General features: G+C 42.7%; 2 protein-coding genes across 2 annotated transcripts; one reads left to right on the top strand and one right to left on the bottom strand.

Annotated features, from left to right (window-relative positions):
* Positions 1–5,449: 5,449 nt before the first annotated feature.
* buc (bucky ball) lies at positions 5,450–10,145 on the bottom strand (the record flags this gene model as incomplete). Its single annotated transcript, XM_083936039.1, has 5 exons — positions 5,450–5,544; positions 6,986–7,081; positions 7,151–8,647; positions 9,900–10,049; positions 10,139–10,145. 5 exons carry the CDS (start codon positions 10,143–10,145, stop codon positions 5,450–5,452), a joined length of 1,845 nt encoding a protein of 614 aa, XP_083792165.1.
* Positions 10,146–11,532: 1,387 nt separating this feature from the next.
* kbtbd2 (kelch repeat and BTB (POZ) domain containing 2) lies at positions 11,533–21,535 on the top strand. Its single transcript, XM_083936307.1, has 4 exons — positions 11,533–11,682; positions 13,645–14,138; positions 16,768–16,933; positions 17,469–21,535. The coding sequence occupies exons 2-4, from the start codon at positions 13,966–13,968 to the stop codon at positions 19,023–19,025; spliced, it is 1,896 nt and encodes a 631-aa protein (XP_083792433.1). The 5' UTR covers positions 11,533–11,682; positions 13,645–13,965; the 3' UTR covers positions 19,026–21,535.
* The last annotated feature ends 30 nt before the right edge of the window (positions 21,536–21,565 follow it).

The raw sequence follows: 21,565 nt of genomic DNA, 5'->3' as shown, positions 1-21,565 counted from the left end.
TCTAAAACAAGCTAAGCTAAGATAGCAATAGCTAACATCATGGCTAACATACGTAGCATAGCATTAAGTGACGGGACAGTGCACTGAAGCTGTTTGAGACTCAGACTCAACTGGAGGGTATATAAAAGGTGGTGGTGTTTAACCCTTGATGTTGCCCGCACTGATGATAATGAAGGCTTTAAATGGTGTGTGGATGCAGTTTCAGTCAGTAATACTGCCATGTGTGTAGAGGAGAGCTACAGGAGAGGTGTTAACCCGCTACCTTATGTGCAATAAAAGCTGAGAATTCAGTAAAGAGTAGTGAAAATGTTGTAATGTGAGGTTGTCCAGGCAACAACCGGCAGAGCATGCCAAAGTCATCAGTTTTAATAATTCTCAGAGACCCCAGGCGATTAATTTCTCAGTTTTCACTGGTTGGGGTATGTTAGGGTCATACATACATACATTTTATATTGTCCGTTTTTCCGTGATAACGAGATAGTTTTCCTCCTGCAAACGAGATAACTCCCTTCTGTTTTATCCTGATGAGATCATTCATTTTAGAGCTAATGAATGAAAGGTGATAGTCCTGAGATTTCCATCACCCCTGACGCCTCATAAAGACTTCTCATACCTCGAAGAGCACTATACCAACACTGACAGATGATTTCACTTGGTCATTTACTGTAATGAAACTAAAAATGTATCTGCACATTGTAAAACTCCTCCCTGTACTGGTATTTATGTTGCTGTAATATAATATTGTTGATGATAAAAAACCTATGTAGTTAATGAGGTCAATCATTTTCCATCTTTGCCAAGTGGTGAGACTACAGAGAGCCAGGAACAAGAGAGGATTTCAGAAACCATCAACACACAATAAAAGAAAAGATGGCAAAGACGTTTGGGTGCCGGAGACAAGAAAAAGTCCATAAGCAGTCGAGCGTTGATGACATCTTGTGGAGATGGACTGCACTTTTCCAGATGGAAGAGGTATGTTTTTAGAAGCAAGGCAACTCTGACCCATTAGTCATACATGTACCTAATTATTGGCCCGTATGTTTCACAGGACTGGCACTTTGTGTAAGGCCAGTTCGATCCATGTGAGCAAATGTCTTGTAGTTAACAGCTAGGAAACACTCAACAATGAGGCCAGACTGTTGACATCCAACTCTGACTTTTAATAAGATTAATTAGACATTCATTAAAGCTGATCTTCCAGCAGTTTGATCAGATTCTTAGCTCTTTGCAGAAGATTGTTTGTTCATACATTTTCAAAGTTCTTTCTGTATGCTCTGTTTTTATTTTCCAGCTCAATGCGCAGTTCCTGCGAGTTACAACAGTTCCCTTGGAGACAAAGTTCTTGGCACAATTAGACATTAGACAAGCATTCCCCCAAACTGCTGGAGGTCATCAGGAGCAAGGGAGGACGTGTGAACCTTTGCAGGTTTTAGATTTTTAGAGAACAGTAACTTTTCTTACTCAGACCGTGGACATCACCATCAGAAGGGAATGCATCCTCAAATCTCTGATAATATACCTGGGTGAACCAGTTCAGCATGTCCGTCACTAAGGGGCCATTCCGATGTAATGTCTTCTGCATGCACGTATCCATTACTTTGAATGAAGATGCGTGTCAAGTGTGCTCAAAAACCAAAGCGACACTGTAGCGGTCAGTGCGATGCGCCTGTTTATTCGTGCACGTCCACGGCACATATCTCAACTTTTTTGATTGCATCAGCACACCTGACGTCATGTGATAACAATCAACCAATCAGATCCACTGACCGGCTTCCTTTTCCATCCAAGAACTTAACAACACCTGATGTGTGAAATGACAGGTATTTTCCTTCTTTCCCACAAAGAAATTGAGCAGTAAAGCAACTGAGATGGATTTAGAGTGCTCGAAATCCATTTAACTTTGTTTTAACCCCCCGTTTAAGTGACAGCAAGGCACACTATTAAAATGTGATGGATCATTTTGGTTGCTTAGTAACAGCAGAGGCGACGGTAGCGCAACTTCCCAAGCGCCTTAGATAAATTGGTGAAAATGGCACAGGTTCTCAGATGTTCTATCTGAACTGTCCCTAACAGTTTACACTCAGACCCATTTTTGTTCTTCAGATGCAACATAATTATATTCTTTCCTAGTAAGATTTCTTTGATTTCTGTTTATTTAAATTTTATGGCCGAATTGCTGTAAGTTTGGAGGACTCATTCACCTTTATTGTATCAGCACCACCATCACTTTAAACTGAGAACTCTTGTTTCTGTTATTTATCAAGTAAATTGTTCTGTGTTTATAACGCTGAGACTGTTAGGCGTTTGCAAAGGTCTGTACTCGACTGTGCATTGTTTTGTTGTTTTTTGTGTGTGCAGGATATGCAGGAAAATGAGGCTGATGAACTGGAGCAGGCAATCATGGCGATCTTTGGGAGAGAGGATCCACCCAAAGACAATGAGATTGTGCAACAGTCATTGATGAAACACAGGTCCTGAACGAGGTGCCATGTTCTTCGAGCTCACATACGCACTCAACCTAAAATATCCAGAAATCTGCAATACACCCTTGAATTTGTGCAAAAAGTCCAGAGGGAGTTTGGTGTAAAAAAGATATCCCTAAAAGTTCACAGGCTGAGCAGCCAGCTTTAAATCCTAGAGTGGCAGGGTCGGCTTGCCTGATTATATCTTCCCATTGGTGTTTACATTTTAAAGTATTTCTACAACAAAGACTTTGGATTCTTTTATGTTCAAGTTGGTGTTTGGAGGTTGCACTTGCATGACTGCAGTATTGACATAAGTATCTGTCCAGGTTAAGAGACTGTCAGCATCACAGGCACAAGTAGGCAGTGTGCTGAAAAACTGGAGAACAATTGCATTTGCACTGCAGTGTTGTACATTTTTTTGACGAAAGAAATGTTGGAAATTCAAGCCAAGGAATAACTGTAGTCTCTCTATGGAACTGAAAACACTTAAGGAAAATCCTTTGAGCAACTGTTGTGTGTTGAGTAAATGATTTTACTTTAAGGAATAGTTACTGTCCAAATAGCTCTCTAATACTTTACAAAATGTATTTTACTCTGACCATTTTTGAATAAGAACTTTTTATATTTGTTTTAGGAACCTTTTCTGATTGTTTTATCGGGTCATTTATAGGGAAAATCCCTTGACGTGAGTATTTAGTTTGGGCAGATTTCAGCATTCCAAACCGTGTTAATCTGTGAAAAAATGCGGACATTTCTTGGCTCTTTTTTTCTCACCTTCATACACAAAGAAGTTATGGTTGAGAATGGACTAAGGCCCAGGGCATGGAATTGGCACCCGCCCACAGCCAAATGCTGGTAACTTTTGTGATTGGCAGGGGAAACTGTCAATCTACCTGCAAAGATGGCGTGTAGCCAATAAGACAACACAGCACTGATCAAGTGTTCAGCCTATTGTTGCTAAGCAAGCCCTGCTGTTTTCTTGGACTTTCAAATTAAAAAATGAGAAAAATAAAAAAAGAGGCCGCTGGCTGCAACAGAACAAACAGAGGATGAGGACGACGATTAAAAAAATAAAAAATAAAAAATAAAGACGTTTTAATACAAAGTGGAAAGTGATGGCAAGGTTGGCGTCTGGCTTGTGTACGACGCCACAACAGAGGAGATGCACTGTCGGATCCCCGTGTGTTTGGAGAGAGGAGGAAGCAGAGGGGAGAGTCTGCTCCTCCTCTTTAAGGACTCAGAGCCTCAGTCTTTGCTCTGTGAAAGGGTTTTTAATCAGTGTCTGTTTGTAGCTGGTGGCCAAAAAAGTTAACTTCAGGCCCTGCTAAGGACTGTTTATCTTTATACATAGAAGAAAGTGCAATGTAAGCCATTTGGCTCAAAAATGCAATAAATAAGACATTGTGGTGTGGTGGTTAGCACTGTGGCCTCACAGCAAGACGGTTCCTAGTTTGAATCCCGGCTGGGGCCCTTCTGTGTGGAGTTTGCTGATAGACTGGCGTCCTGTCCAGGGTGGACCCCGCCTCACACCCTGTCAGCTGGGATCGGCTCCAGCCCCACCATAAGAAATGAGTTTTTTTCAGTGATGCTTTTGTAGGTTTTAAGTAGATACTTAACTTTAAAATAATTTCAGGCCAAAAACTGTAAAAACACTTTAAAAATATATTTTTAAGAAGGATTTAAGCTGACACTAAAGGTTATGTTTAACTGTTAATAATCAGATGTCATTTTCCCAATTGACTGATTGTTTGGTCCATTAAATGTCAGGGAAGAGTGAAGTGCCCATCATGAACATGAGGTACTTAAATCCTCATGTAAAAGCAGCAAAGTACTCTACAAGTCTTGCATTCATTTGTAATTAAATCAAAAAAGAATCCAAAGTAAGTCCCCACGATGCAAAATAGCTGGTGTTCTAGAATATTATGTGATTGTTTTTATCACTAAAGAACACTGGAGATTTTAATGTAGTTTTTCCATGCTTCTGGTAGTCATGTGTATATTTTTGATCAATTTGCCACTTAACATTTCTTCATGCTCATTTTGCATCTTTTTGGTGTGTGTTCAAGGTCATTTAGCTTGATAATCCATGTTAGAGGAATCAATATTTTTGCTTTTTATAATGACTTAAGTCAAGCTTCCATCTACTAACAGCTGCTGAGAGAATATGTGCTTTACAGTAAATGACGCTAGACAGAACTAGCACCTTTGTCTGCTAATTTGGAGTCATCTCTATACATTTAAATAAATAAATTAAAAGCGTGCTGAATTACTGGCAGAACCACATCTGATGCTCAAAGCATAAACTCCAAGGTGGGTAAGACCCCTAAACTGCAAAAGCTCTTGCCCGGTATCACGCTTTGCTGTCCAAATAAAGTACATGCAAGTCAGAAAACCACAGATGAGTATGTCGTCAAGCTATTACAATAATTCAGATTATCCAAGTTCCCTAAATCTCAGAGCATAATGTGAAGCGTCACAAGAAGTAAAATGATTCAGCACTAAGCTTAAATAATGAATATCTTTTTATTGGACTGGTCCCAAACTGTGGCACACCACCACCATCATCAGCAACAACCTTTCAGCCCATGTGTGAAATTCATAAATCATGAATAGTGCAAGGCAGTGTCACTGCAGAAAAGTTATACTTTTTTCCCCCTTTTAATTGTTTTATCCAAACAAAATAATATGCCTCATTGTGCAGTGCATTTCACCTGGTGCTCTATATAACTTTTTAAACACATTATCCTGGAACAAGTACACCTGTTGGGGGGGACCTGAGGAGGAAACACAGAATTTTCATTAAGACGAGTCAAAAAAACAATAATGCATGTAATAAAAATCTTGTGCATTTCACCTACAGTTCAACACTCTTTGGGGACCTTAACTTCTTGGTTCTTCTCTCATCATAGAGCCTGACAAACAGAACAAAAACATTTGATTTATAGAAATGTGACAGCCTGGTCGGTGTTAACGCTGTTGTTATATTAACCTTTCTCCCAGTGTAATGGAGGCGGCTCGTCCTCGTTATCGTCCTCGTCTCTCGGCCGGTGGTACATCACTTTCCTCTGAGTACTCATATCTGTCCGGTGGAGATGAGGAGCAGAACACGAGTATTTAATTTGAAGAAGGAATGAGAGAGAAAGCATTTTGAAGAAAAACATCAGCATTCTCCTGTCAACTGAAACAACAATTGCATGCATACAACGGCCAAGCAGAGCTGACACGCATTATAAAACTGATTTTCACAAATTATGACGAGCATATAGGATATCCCCCGCGACCCGACCCCGGATAAGCGGATGAAGATGAGATGAGATGATATAGGATATCCATTCTCACGCTCCATTTTATCTCAGAGGTTGTTGCAGCAGTTTTTTGGTTGATGCCATTTGTTACACATACTTGGTGCTAAATATAACCATTTTTAGCATTTGAGAATTGATTTTTTTTTTTTTTTTTTTAAGGGTCAAAAAGCCTCCAAAATCCTACACTAAGACACCCAGACCACGAGGAACACCAGAGAAATATCCATGCTGTGATTTAGGATCAAAAGCCTTTGACATTTCGGGATTTCTGTAAGAATTTAGCAATTGGATGTCAAGCCTTTCTGTTGCGTAAAGTGCTCAGAAACCACCTTATCATGAACGTCCTGGTGAAAGCCATCCATCCTCTGAACGCCCCAGGTCTCTAGTTTGTGGTTGTAAAGTTTCATGAGGCTGTGATTATCCTAGGAGGTCACAGCAGCTCATTTTAGACAATGAAATGTCTCCTATGGGGACAGACGTCATCACACATGGAGACAACTGGGCTCAATGGATCCACAAGAGTCTCGTCTTTACAGTCAGACCCAGTTTATCACCTTCAACTCTGTGCATGGACCCCAGGGTGCAGAAATACAGGGAAACTCTCGGGGACCCAGAGAACAGATTTTCATTCACATATCTGGAGGTCAGAGGTCAACGCACCCCCTTTGACTGGACATGCCAGCTTTTCTCTAGCCAAAATTATCCCTAACTTTGGAGCGTTATTTAGCCTCCTTCCCGACATGGTCCAGTTTATTCACTCTAGCTTTACAGCCTCTTCAAAGCAGTCTAGTTAGGGGGTCCAGGCTTAATTTTACTGGGGTACTGGCCCCCTTAAAACTGCCATTGGTCTGAGGCTCCATCCCAGATGTGGGTCATGCCTTTTGTTCAGAAAGACAGTCAATCGTTTCCTTCATGAATCCTAAATATATTCTCATATATTGTGAAGTGTTTAAATAATTTCCCCCCGGGGATTATTAAAGTATTTCTGATTCTGATTCTTCATAGCTTTAGACTCTGTGATTCCATTGCATTTCACAAACATTAAAAAAGGCCTAAATGAAATACATTCGGGACCCAAAACTGCTCTTGACTTGGCTACACATTACAGCCGATAGAGGCTTTTTGTCACGTTTGGAGCTGCACAGTTGTTGCCACTGTAAACTGTTGGTTCAGGAGAAGATTGAGAATGTGAGCGTCTAAAGCAAAAAACTCAACCTTGTCTTTGCAGAGGGGTTGCTTGTCTCCTCCTGGGAATCACGTCTCCGTACCTGCCCTGGTCCGACATGGTCAGATCTTCTCTGCACGGTCCGTCTATGAAAGAGTTCAGCTCAAGATCACACACACACGCGCACAATCGCACGCACAGACGGAGAGACTTACCCTCACATGTTCTGCACTGCAGCTCACTACGGGTCATATCTCCAATCGCACCATCGGCTGTTTTACGAACGTCACGACCTTCCTCCTGGTTCGCTGGATCGGACCGGTCTTTGTACTGGCCTCTCTTGTACCAAGGTTTTGCAGCCTGTCTCTGCAGGACAGAGTGGGGCTTCCTGGGTGCAGAATGCTTCCTCACGACCACTCTGACGGGCTGCTCACACCCTCTTCCATACCTGCTTTCCTCCTCCGAGTCTCCAGCTTCGTCCCTGTACACCTTGGAGCTGTGGACTTTGTCCCTCGGTCCTGTCCCTTTGGTGAGGCTTTTCCCACAGCATGCGCACATGAACCTCTGTGACCCTGGCAGCCACACTTGGTCCACTTCTTCTTCAGCAGCAGCTTTTTTCGGAGACCCGCTCGCGACCTCTGCAAGCCTCCTGCCCGTATACGCGTGCTTGGGAAAGAGATCTGCGTCGTCCATATCTGTGGAGAACATCTCGTCTCTGGAGGAAAGCTCGTCCAGAGACGGACTGAGGACGCTCATCCGCTCATGGGAGGTCGGCATGGACAGGTAGTTGTAGTAGTAAGTAGCGGTTGGGGAGGAGAGGCGGCCCGCTGCAGCACCTCCAGGCGTCAGAACTCTCTCGAAAGGCAGCTTGAGGATCCGGTAGCTCGGATCGGCTTTCTGATGTTCTGCCGTTGATGCTTTGTCACCACTCATGGGATCTTTGAGCGTCTTCTGAGTGGAGGTAAAGGAAGAAGATGGCAGGATTGGATCCACCCTCTGCTGCTTCGGCAGCTCTTCAGCATCACTTTTGGGAACGCTTGCTGAGATATCTGACTGGATACCCGTGACCTCTGCGTTCTCCTGGGGGAAGAAGTGGCTGTCTGCCGCTGGCTCCTCCAGCTCCGGACGCTCTTCGTGAATAGAGGAGCTATCGAGAGGCAAGTCCCCTTCCAGCTCTGCTGACCAGCATCCCGTATTGCTCAGGCCGTCTAAGCTCCTTTGGCTGGACTCGCCGTCATACACCGCAGTTGTGGAGTCACTGAAGGTCACAGCTGGGAACGCCTGACTGATGTCGTCAGGCGTTGAAGGCAGGACGTGACCCTGCTCTTCACTTTTCTTCTCTTCTCCTGGAGAAAACATGCCCGAGGCCTGTGAGGCGACGCCAGAGTCAAGCTCCTTCTCGGCCTCCCGCAGCTCATTGGCTCGGATTTTATCCAGACATTCGATGAGTTTGGTTATGGTGTCGCTGGGGTCGGTTTGAGCCTCAGAGCAGGTCATTTCTCGGTGCCACTGGGGCTGTGGGTGATGCTGCTGCTGCTGCTGCTGCTGCTGATGGCGAGGCGTGTCACTCCAGCTGGGAGCGGGGAAGCGAGGCTCAAACATTCGCCTGTAATCCATCGGATATAAGGGGGCAAACAGTGGGTGTGGGTAAACAAACCCAGGATACTGCATCTGCATGTACTGGTACGGGTGCATGCAGGGACGGTTAAAACCTGGGAAATCAGATCAAAAACAAAAAAAAGCAAGAAAAAGAAAAGCAGTGAGTTCAATCAATCGACGTGTTCTCATGTACACGTTCCAACTACGTAAAGTTACGCACAGAACTTCTTACGAAAAACACACTGACGTACTGCAGGACCAGACCGGAAGTCGAAAGACACCAAACCAGAAGCACAAAAAAAAGAAAAGATGTTAGGTGATCGATTTGAGAAGGTAATGGCTGTCCAACTCCGCCCTCCCGCAGGCTGCAGCCATTAGTACTCTGCCAATTTTAGCAAACAAAAGGTGACGGTTAGGGTAAGGCGTATAAAAGACTTGGTTAGGATTTTTTAAAAAGGCTGTAATGGCTCGAAAGTCGGCCGCGAAAAAAATAACTTACTAAAATCGCCAAAGCGGAAGTCCAACAACGCACAAAAACAACGATTTTAGCCAACAAAAGGTGAAGTTTGTCATGAAAAATACACAAATGACTGCGCATTACTTGTCGTCGTTATATGTACAAAAACTGCACGAGGACAGCTTGAATCAATACTGGCTGACAGTGGTTGAAAGTACATTCACTCAAATATGTTTAAGGTATATGCACTTTACTTGAGTAATTCCTTTTTCTGCTGCTTTATTCTTCAACTCCTCTACAGTTCAGAAGAAAATTGTGCACTTTTTGCTGCACCACATTTAGTTGATAACTTTGCTCAGCAGCATATAAGTAAATCAAAATAAGCCCCATTTTCCACATTAAACGGGATACTATGGATGTCAGTAGACACCAGCCACTGATTACTGCTGCACAGACTCTGGTTGCAATTTTTTTTAGCAAGTATCCTGGATATTTTGGCTTCTTTATGTACGGGGGTAGATGCATCGTCCACCTTTGCACACAGTCTGTGGGTTTAACACTAAAAAAACCCACCAAAGTCACAGGATAGCAAACAAACTAACCAGTCGGTGCAGCACTGAACAAGCAACTGTGTTCTGTGAGGTTAAATGACTGTTTTTAATCAATGGAGACTGGTGGCTTTGAAGAGAGCGTAGATAACAGGGCTGTCTGACAGCAAGATAAAGCTATGGAAATAGTCCAAATACCTCATACAACCACACGTCAAAGGCATCAGAACTATCCGTTTTAATAATGTGAATGCAGAACATTTACTTGTAACAGTATTTTTACACTGTGGTATTAAATGCAATATATGTCGGTTGTTTGCAGCAACAAAAAAGCTTTAAAAAGATGAAATAGCTTGATACCTCCAGGCACTCCATAGTGACTGTATGGGTTGTTCATCTGCCAGGGCTGGTAGGGGTAAGGTTGAGACGGTGGCTGGACGTAGAAGAAAGGTCTGGGGTGTTGAACTCTCGGTTGTCCAGCCCCAAATGTGTGTGGTGGTTTGCTTCCATCTACAGGAAGCACAGATACTTTCAAGCAAATCTATCTCTCTGTTCATGCAGGCTCATAATAGCATTTTAAGTCTAAAGAAAATCTTTACCGTCCATTTTTTTCTTTCACGTGTTGCTCAAACCGTGCGAAATAGGCCACTGCAGAGGGCTGAAAACAACCAAAGAAGCATTAAAGAAGAGAATTAAAGGCGAATTAAAGAGGCATTATCGAACAGCAGTCGAAGCCTTCGCTCTCAGCTCCGCAGGACGTTCTGCTAACAAAAGCCGCAGCTCCTCTGCTCATCACTCAAATAGGGAACACCTGCCGCCGCCGCCGCTGCTGCTGCAAATGAGCTTTGGGTCTAAACAGTGTCCGTTTAACCTGGATCAAAGAAAGTGTGGCTGGGTGACACATGCAACAAAGCTAACCAATGAAGAGAAAAACATATTCAGTGATGAAAGCTGAAATACATGTTTATTTAAAAAAAATTGCATGGAAGAAAAAGAGCATTTGACCATAAAACCATGAGCAAATATACATGAGCAAATATAAATCTGCAGAGGACAAAAAGGTTAAAAGCCATTTTTATTATGAAAAATACAAACAAGACATTAAAATAACAAATAAGTATTTTCCATAAAGGTACAATAAATGTGGGAAAGGATTCCCCGACATAAGAACTGTATTTCAAAGTATGCATTCGTTTATTTATCTTTTTATATTATAATTTTGTGTATGTATATATTGGATACATTAAAATAATAACAATACCAATAATATGCGCAAATGGGTAAGTGGTGTGCATGCTTAATAAAGAAATATGGTGCATATATATATATATATATATATAGAGCCCAAATGAGTCCTATTAGAATTTAAATATATGCTCTAGAGCACGTAAGAGAATTATGTATATTATGTTTTATAGAGGTCTATACATTAAACAACCTTCATATGTTGCCAGTTGTCTCCAACTGGGAGACAAAACAAGCAGAATTTGGCAACAATAATCTTATTGTTTCTGGCAGAAAAACTTTATACACAAATGTCGTTTCCTAAAATGTCTATTTTCGATGCATTTATAAATTAGAATAAACTATACAAAAACGTGCAATGAGTTGTAAAATCGCAAAAGCCCTGTATGAATATGTTTGTACCTTGTATTTTTTGACCGAGTTTTATTTGAGTTTTTAGATCTTATTTGTATTTATTATTATATTATTATTATTATTATTTATTTTCTTTCTCTGTTATTGATGTCACTTGCTCGGTTGTTTATACTCTATCCAACTTGTATAACCTTGTATAACGTGTGCCTTTTTAACTGTGCTATAAAAAAAAGAAAGAAAAGTCAAATTCCCCAAATGTAACCGTTGCCAGCTGTGTCTCCGTCTGGCCACCAGAGGTCGCTGTTCCTCTCTTCGACAGGCCATGGCCGCTTCTCCGGGCGCATGCGCAGTATCCTCAATTGGCCTCTACTCCTTTCAGGCGCTTATGATGCGGGTTGAAATGTTGTCCGCTGCTCGGCTCGCTTCTAACTACATAACTGTTTAACGTCTACACTCGGCCTTGTGGGAGCTTACTTGGCACTTTCTGTTGACGAGAAAAGCCTTCGCGAACGTTCACTGTGCGTGGAGTCCACCTACAGTCACTGTAAGCAAGGGTTTGATGTTGATTGTTGGGGTGGTTAACTAGGAAAGTGGCTCTAGTTTATTTAGCTCCTTTAGCAGTTAGCCTGTTAGCCGTGTGTGTGTGTCTCATGACCGCGCTCTAAATGTGGTTGCTGTTTATGTTGTACCTATCATGTCTTTCCTCTTCCCCGGCCAACTGCTAACGACCAACGGGCTAACGGCTAATGTTCTAGCGTTACCCCGGAAACTGTGGAACGTTGCTAACGTGCCGCGAGCAGGTTAGCAATCGAGCAAGTGTCGCTCCTTTTGAGCTCGCGCTAAAACGTTAACGTCGAAGCACGCTTGATGAGGTGTTCTCGGGTAGTTTGGTGAAAGAGGAGTGATGTTTTTAACGTGTATTTTAATTAAACAGCGCAACTTGTGTGACGCCGTTTGAAGGTTTTGTCAGGTTAGCTAAACCTCAGCGAGATGTGCGTTTTTGCAACAGGCCCGCCTGTCTTTGATGTTACCTTCCCCATGTTTCAGGTGGGTTTTGAACATGGTGATAACGTGCTAACGTTTGTTTATTGTGTATTTAGTCATTAAGAATATTTATTCTTTCTTAATTTCCCCTTTTTTCATTGTTTTATTTGCGTATTTTTTTTAAATTATTTGTTTATTTAGATTGTTTGTTCTTTCTTAATTTCCATTTTTTCATTCTATTTAATTTTCTTATTTTTGTTTATATATTTAGATTATTTTTTTATTCATTTTCTATTTATTTAGAGTCGTATTCCTTAATTTTCCTTCAATCATTCCATTTTATTTCCTTATGTTTGTATATATTAAGGTTCTTATCTATTCTTTATTTTTTCCTCCCTTTACATAATATTTAGTTTATTTATTTAGATTTATTTATTCTTTCTTATTTTTTTTCAGTCATTCTATTTTATTAGCTTATTTTTTTGTTCAGTGATTTGAGATATTTATTATTTTTCTTAATTTCCCTTTTTCATTGTATTTGTTTATTTTCCTAAAAATGCATCGTCACAGAGCTGAAATGTTGACCTTTTTTCATGCATTTATAGAGTATGGTGCGTTGGTGCAGATTAAACTACCCAACGGATTTTAAAGGAGTTAAAATGAGCACAACCTTAAGCATCAGCATTAAATATAACATACACAATAATGCAGCACAGCAGATATAATGGAAAACCATTTTACTGCAGTATACACACTTCGACTTAAAGTACATTTTGCATACCTTTACTTCAGTAAAATGGTAAATACATCTTCCACCACTGGACACTAGACAACCTAATAATAGACATGCATCTTAGAAGCTAACTAAACGGCAAACAGATGTCTATGTTCTCATTTATCATGTGTCTCCTTATGTGTGGCAAGACATTTTTTTAATGCGGTAGTGTTAAAGTTAGCTTTTGGTATGCTAAAGTGCTAGCTAGCTGCTCATACATCACAGAAATTGAAAATATCCTGAGGTTCATGTTGTCAGCTGTCACAGGGCGTGTTGACAACAAGAGTGTGAAGGCGACACCAGATCGGAGGTCGCCTCGGGTGGCTGCTGGTATCAGATCTGATTCAGTGTGGTGTGGAGATGGTTGTAAAATCCCCCCCACTCAAACCTTGAATTCCACGCTAATATTTAGCATGGCCAGTTATTAAAACTAAAATTTATTAGCGTTACCTTGTATTTTTCCCTTCTGCAATTGATTATCTCCTCAGTGCTTTAATGAAATAGACGGCGTCATTGGTGGTGTGCAGCTTGAAGGCATTGGTGATTAAAGTGGCTTAATGGCTCTGTGTCTCGGTAACCTGCCAAAAAAGCCCAATGATGAGATTTTACCCTTTTCCTGTTGATATCTGCTCAACTTTACTGCAAGGTTTTCTCTACCATCAGTTGGTTCATCAAGCTTCATACAACCAGCTGAGATAAAATTTTTGTACTGACAGTTTGTACTGTTTTTCCTCCTGTGTTTTCCAGACAAGCAGCTGATGCAGCAGTGTTGCGACAGTTGTGGTGCTCTCCCTCTACCTCCAGTCCCCCAGTGCCTCACTGCATGACCTCAGACAACAGAGAGATCCACGAGGGGGAAACCGCCCCTTCCTCACCCAGGAGGTGTTGAAGAGCTGTTCCTCCTCCACCCACCCCCCCACCCCCGCCCCTGTTTATCCTCTTGAATCTTTAAGTGTGTATATATATATATATATATATTTTTTTTTTTCTTCTCCTGGTTGGCTTGAGCCCGGTTCTTGCCGGCCGCGTGACTTTTCAAAACTGGGGCGCGATTCATGGGATGCAACCATGTCGGATCTCAGTGAGCGCAGGCCGGTCAACACGGACTACGCTGTCTCCCTGCTGGAGCAGCTCAAGTTCTTTTACGAACAGAAATTACTGACCGACGTTGTGCTGCTGGTCGAGGACACAGAGTTCCCATGTCACAAGATGGTCCTGGCCACATGTAGCTCCTATTTCAGGTGAGTAATGCGGGTGTGGAATAACTTGTGTTGTATGTTCGGGGGGGGATTGCTGTTTTTAACAACCTTAGGGTGATTGCCACCATGCTTTGTGTGGCTTGGCTCAGTTTCAATAAATAATGCACCATACAGCGTTTAGTTTTTAAAGGTAGCAGTTATTCCCCTCAGTCTCATTTGGATGAGTTGTAGGTAAGCCGTCATTCTGTAGCATGAGAGCTAACCTCCTACAGTTACAATGAATAATGCACCACGTTGTAGAGCAAGTGTGATCCACTCTATACTATACATAGAGGATGGAAAACAAGAGGATGGTGTTTCCTTGAATGCTGGAACTCGAGTGCCCCCCCCCCTCTTCATACCACTCATTTAGTCTGTGATATATTTTTTGCAGAACAAATGAAGCAATCCCTAACCAGTAGTTCTGTAGACGTATCCCTCAAAACCCTCGGGAGGCCTCATTTGCACGCACAAAATTGCATAATGAAGTGTGTGCACTGCAGTGAATATGACGGAGCAGCAGCCTTGGCTCTGGGAAGAGTCCATCTGTACTGTGAACACCCCCGTCTAACTCTGTCTAACCCCCCACCCTCCCCTCTTTCACTGTACACTCACACATGCATTCCAAGAAAAGGTCCCGACAACTCGATGCCTCTTACACACATGCACGCACACGCGCGCCTCTCCGTGAGATCTTCCCCACTGTTTCCCACACACTCGTTATCTGGTGTGAACATGCAAAGCATTTCCCCTGCAGTGTTCAGAGGTGTCGCAGCGCTTCCTCCTAAACCGCCTTCCCTTTTCTCTCTCTCTCCCTCTCGCTCTCTCTGTCCTGCTGCCTCTACTTGCACGCCTCGCTTAAGGGAAAGGAGGGAGTCTCTGGGGAGAGCTTGTGTTTGGAGGGGAAAGTCTGGTCACGTAGGTCTTGTTGGGAGATGGAGAGAAAGAGAGGAAAAGCAGGAGGTGGTTGTGGTGGGGGTGCAGGGGTATGCCTGCAGGGTTGCGTAATACGGCCTGGCAGGCTTATCCCCCGCTGCGAGCAACAGAGTCACAAACACCCACAAAACCCCACACAGAAGGGCAGAGGGGTTTTGCAGATGACTTATTGTTTAAGAGCAGAGTTGCAAGTGCCAGTTATTTATTTATTATTTATATTTAGTTAGTTATTACATTGAATAATCTGTATTATATGTTCATTTAAATGTTTATAAAAATCTCCTCATCATTAAACTGTTCCAACTTCACAATGCAGCGTCTCCAAAAGGCTAGCAGTAAACTACCAGCAGATTATCTTGATCAACAGTTTGACTTACAAAAGGACAGGAAATGGTTAAAAACGCTCTTCACAAGTTCAAATGTCTTGATTGTCTCTGACCAACAGTTTAGCACTTAGATATTCAGCTTATTATCCATTAAAACTCAAAAAAACATTTCACTTGAGAGGCTGCAAGTAGCTCATGTTTAACTTATTTTACTCAATTGTGTACATTGGCAGAAAACTAACCTGCAACATACGACTAATTGATTAATTGACAAATCACTCTAATTGCTTTGTATGACCATCAGTCTCAAACCCAAAGGTTATTGTCTTTAACAATAATTTACAGCAATATTAAATAGAAATAGCAGACAGCCACATTTTCCTCAATAACGAAAATGTTAAATCATTGTCAAAGTTATTTTCTGTCAATTGAGAACCATTTAAACACTAAAGCATCCTTCGGAGCTCAGTGTGCATATTTTTGCTCCACTTAGACATCATTTTTCTTTTTAATGATTGTTCAAAGCCCGTCCCTTGAAGCTGTTTACCTAAATAATTATTTGGCACACAAGAAGTGATGTTTGTATATTCTTCCGCGGAAGAACTGCGTTGTAAGCATGGGCAACGCCAACAGAAGCTCAAACTCAGAAAGTCTAAACACAAACGATGAAAAACATCACAAATGTCTCTATGAGCAGCACAGAAGCATCAGTGCAGTTATGTCCTCTGTGAGACTAACTTTAATATCTTTGGGCTTCTCTCTCTTTTCAGACATTTTATTGATCGAATACTAATCGATTTAATAAGCACATAAATCAATGAAAGTCATATACTGCCGTCCCAGTAGCCTTTGAAATGAAACCATGAATGTTACATTCCAGTATCAGTCAATTACAGGTAGCCTGACTCTGGTTGTCTCTTTTTACAGCCACTTTGGCGAGTGGCCAAGCATCATTAGGAGGCTCTGTTTATTTAAAAAGAAAAACTGGAGAGCAAAACAGCAAACAAGGCTGAACTTGGAGTTTTATAAACACTAAAAAATGTTGACCTCCTTATGGGTTTATTATGAAGTTATGTCTTTATTGATTGCAAAAAAAGATAACCAGAAACCACAGATATTTGCAGATTAGTAGGTCTGAAATGAAAATAAATATTCAAATACTAATTTCTCCTGGGGAAAAATGTCCTTCAGAATAAAAATCATTCATTTTATTTGTGCCCAATGAAATCCTTCTAAACAGACATAAATGAACCTTGAATTAAACCTCTTACATTCATGGGCACAGTCTTTATCACTGTGAAATCTTCACTGAATCAGTCGCTGCTGTGTTCTCCTGTTCACTGTCGGTCCTGTGCCTTTTGTTCCTGCAGGGCAATGTTCATGAGTGGCCTCAGTGAGAGCAAGCAGACCCACGTCCACCTAAGGAACGTGGACCCGGCTACCCTGCAGATCATCATCACCTACGCCTACACAGGCAACCTGGCCATCAGCGACAGCACTGTGGAGCCACTCTACGAGACCGCCTGCTTCCTGCAGGTAAGTGCAAACACTTCTGGTCAATGCAGTGCTTATTTAAAGTCCTCCTGTTGTCCTCCTGTTGTCCTCCTGTTGTCCTTTCTGATGTGACTGAACACACTAACAAGCATTGTCTCTTTATTGTGATATGTTATTACTCTGTGTTAAAGCTCCACTACACTACTCAATAGAGCGCTGAATGTATATTTATCCCCAGCAAATTCACTATTTCCTTCTGTTTGCGTAACATTTTAAGCAGTTTAAGCAAATTACTGAGCCACAGACAGAGTAGAGAAAAGGGCTTAAAGTTCTTCAGGAGCAGAGCTGTTTTAAATTCATATTCAGTAATACGCAATTCAATACGCTGTCTACATTTTCATCCAAGTATTGTGAGACTAATTCTAATCTAAAAATCAATCAAGAGCCCTTCATTTGTTATTTTACTTATTTTGAGAGTGTAAAGTATTTCGCTCCTGAACATCTTTAAATTACTAAGGTTGTGTATATTCACAAATACGAGTATCTACCATGATGTCTCTTGTCCGTCTCTGTTCAGGTAGAGGACGTCTTGCTGCAGTGCAGAGACTACCTGGTGAAGAAGATAAACGCTGAGAACTGCGTCCGCATGCTGAGCATCGGTGACATGTTCAGTTGCAGTGAGCTAAAGCAGAGCGCCAAGCGCATGGTGGAGCACAAGTTTCCCATGGTGTACCGGCAGGAGGCCTTCCTTCAGCTTTCCCACGAGCTGCTGATAGACGTCCTGAGCAGCGACAACCTCAACGTGGAGAAGGAGGAGACGGTGCGCGAGGCGGCCATGCTGTGGTTGGAATATAACATGGAGGCGCGCTCGCAGCACCTGTCATCTGTGCTCAGTCAGATCCGCATCGATGCGCTGTCTGAGGTGACACAGCGCGCCTGGTTCCAGGGTCTGCCGCCCAACGACAAGTCGGTGGTGGTGCAGGGCCTCTACAAGTCCATGCCCAAGTTCTTCAAACCTCGGTTAGGCATGACCAAGGAGGAGATGCTGATCTTCATGGAGGCCATGTCAGAAACGAGCGAAGCATATGTAATGGCCGGGGCCTTGCCTACTGCAGTCGTGTGTTACAGCCCGCAGGCGGAGAAAGTGTACAAGCTCAACAATCCCCCAGGAGACCTGCAGAAGGTGGGGACCCTCGTTACGCCAGACAATGACGTGTTCATAGCTGGAGGACAGATCCCTCTCAAAAACTCTATCACCAACCACGGCAAGAGTGGAAAGTTACAGGCGGTCTTCCGCTCAGTCGATAGCTTCTTCTGGTTTGACGCCCAGCAGAACGCCTGGGTCCCCAAAACCCCCATGCTGTGTGCGCGAATCAAGCCCTCGCTGGTCTACTGCGAGGGCTTCATCTATGCAATCGGTGGTGATAACGTTGGAGGGGAGCTTAACAAGCGCACGGTGGAGCGTTACGACTGCGAGAAGGACGAGTGGAGCATGATGAGCCCGCTGCCCTTCGCCTGGAACTGGAGCACCTCTGTGGTGGCGCACGACTGTATCTACGTGATGACCCACGACCTGATGTACTGCTACTTCCCACGCGCCGACACCTGGGTGGAGATGGCCATGCGCAAGACGAGCCGCTGCTTCGCCTCCGCCGCTGCTTTCGGTGACCTCATTTTCTACATCGGTGGCCTACACGTGGTCAGCAACTCTGGCATCCGCCTGCCCACGAGCACCATCGACGGCTCCTCTGTCACCGTGGAAATCTACGACGTAAACAAGAACGAGTGGCGCCTGGCCGCCAACATCCCCGCTAAGCGTTACTCGGACCCATGCGTACGGGCGGTAGTGCTGCTCAATTCGCTGTGCATTTTCATGCGCGAAACCCACATGAACGAGCGCGCCAAGTACGCTATCTATCAGTACGACATCGAGCTGGACCGCTGGTACCTGCGGCAGCCCGTGTCTGAACGCGTGCTCTGGGATCTGGGCAAGGACTTCCGCTGTGCGGTGGGTAAGCTGTACCCCTCCTGCCTGGAAGAGTCCCCCTGGAAACCCCCAACCTACCTCTTCTCCCCCGACGGAGCAGAGGAGTTCGAGGTGGACGGGGAGCTGGTGACCCTCCCTCACGTATAGCTCTTAACCTCTCCTCCCCTACCGCGCTGACTGAACTAGGAATCTGTAACATTGAGGGATGAACAAGAAGGAAGGGAGGAGGGGGCAGATCCGTTTCTCTAAGATATGAAAAGGGTTTGACGTTCTGAGGAACACTGCAGCCCCCAAAACAAGCTCGGAGCGAAAACATGCCCCTCAGAAATACTAGTAATCAGAAAATTAGTTGTTTTTTTTTATTATTTGTCAGTTGTGACATCTGTTAGATATTATTACAAGTCTGTCATACTGTTTCTCCAATGTGATAATCTAAATGTCAACTGATTTTGTGATGATGAGGGTGATGATGCACTTAACTGGTAAACCTTCTCTGAATGACAAAGGCAACTGTACCAAAATCCCCCAGCCGGCCCTGCGATAATGACTTCGCTCTCTTCTCTTTTTTTCTCACCACTGATAAAGGAATACTTTTGGTTTTGAGTATAAAACATCACCTGAGGCTCAAAGTGATCATCTTGCTCCTTTAGTGGAAGACGGCGGTCGTAGTATTATATAAGTCTGTATTGATCATGCAAGTAGTCGTTAGACGTGTTATCAGAAATGTTCAGGAGCTTTCAGCCACATCTCATGGCCTTCAGTGGTTAGAAGAGTTGTTTTTAGGGGAGGTGGTTCAGTTGTCTTCACGTGAAGAACTTCCATCCGTTTGCAGTTACTTGGTGCTTTTATTAAACTACTGATTAATAATCAATAATGGACCTTTTTTTTTTTTAGCTCAATTGTTATCATGTGATAATAAAATCTCATCTCTATCTGCTGAAGGCCACAAGATTAAGGATGGGAACGGATAAGATTCAACCAATACCGATGCTAAACTGCTAACTGTGGTGCTAATGTTGTTATAACGCCACACGTTTGGACTGTTTTCCTCTCCGCCATGACTCCTTCCTGTTATAAGTTTGCCGCAGCGCAGATGATTGTTGTGCACGGCGCTTCTGTCAGAAAAACATGCTGGCATTGATAAAGTCGGAAGCAAATGGTTCAAGTCCTGATTCCAATTTGTTACCGGTTCTCAACTGGAACAGTCCCCACACAAGATGGAAGTTAAAAGGTCTGGAAACCTTCTGTAAGTCATATCTTGTACTAAGAATGGCTTCTGCTTTTTTATAAAAGTTTAAACTGTCTACAAAGAAAATGATTCATATTGCAGTCTATAAAATGTCCTAAAAGTTTTAAATAGCCGGATTATTTTCACTATCACTCCAAAATTCAAAAAGTCTCAAATTTACAAAGATTGATAAACAAATGATCACTTTTGAGAGGCTGCAACTAGAAAATGTTTTGACTTTTTTTGCTTGAGATTTATTTTAGTCTCTTTTTTTAGACCTAAATGTCAAACTTTCTCAAGTTTCAGCTTCTCAAATGTGAGCATTTGATTTATTTTTTTCTTTAATTGAATATTTTTGAGTGTTTGGGACAAAAGTCTCAATTTGAGCAGTAGTTCATACTAATTTTTGTGGTTCTGGGTAGAGCTGCAAAGATTAATCGATTGGTTGTCAACTATGATAATCTGCATTTATTTTGAAGGGGAAAATAAGACACAATTCTCTGATTGCAGCGTCTTAATGGGAATATTTTCTAATTCAATTGGATAATAAATCTAATTTTTATTTTTTCCTCTGACAGCAAACTGAATATCTTTGAGTTGTGGACAAAACAAGACATTTGAGGACATCATCTTAGGCTTTTGACAGAAAACAGTCAGAGGATTAAAATAACCATTGGTTCTGGATCGCCATTGAAATCGGGGTTTACAACATCTTCTGTCCTCCACAAATGAGCAACATGCAAACATTTCAGAGCCACTTTTAAAGCTTACAAGTGTTTGATAGATTCGCTTTAAAAACAGGATCCAAGCAAGAAAGGCGCCGCAGACGAGAGGTGGTTTACGGGCGGGGTGTGAGGGCGGACGGGGGAAAAAGAGTGAGAAGAGGAGAGGGTTTAAGAGGTGACTGCAGGTCCGGTCACCCCATTGCCTCTCCTCCCTCACCGCTCCGTCCTCCACCCCCTGACTCCACTACAGTGCCCCATAGCTCTCTGTCCGCCTGTCTGCACACAGGTCTTCCACACAGCCCGCAGTTTACACCTCACTCATCCATCGTCACATCATCATTCATTCTTTTCCACGAGGGTCTCTGCAGACACACAACTCCACTCTCAGTAGGTTTCGGGCTCATGCATATTTTTTTGTTTGTTTTCCAAGCTGCTGAAATATATATAATAAAATATATATTTTTCATATGTTTAAAAAGACAACTGTTTTAGTGTGGGGAAAATAACCAGGTCTATTTTGTATTAGTGTCTTTTTTTTTTTTTATTTAATACCAAACATTACTGTAGTGTGATTGTGGGTAGATCCATTTTCCTATCAGATTTAATTTTTCTCGAGTGAATATTGAGGAATCTTGCTGCTGATTGGTTGTGAGAGGAGAGGGCTGGCCCACGGCTGTTACTATGGAAATCGTCCCCGGCAACCACTAGCAGTAGTGGAGAGGGTGAGGTTTGGG

The sequence above is a fragment of the Echiichthys vipera genome (assembly GCF_963691815.1).
Source record: "Echiichthys vipera genome assembly, chromosome: 21".
Taxonomy (NCBI): Eukaryota; Metazoa; Chordata; class Actinopteri; order Perciformes; family Trachinidae; genus Echiichthys; species Echiichthys vipera.
The sequence above is the reverse complement of the archived record's forward strand: the minus strand, read 5'-3'. Positions and strand labels throughout refer to the sequence as shown.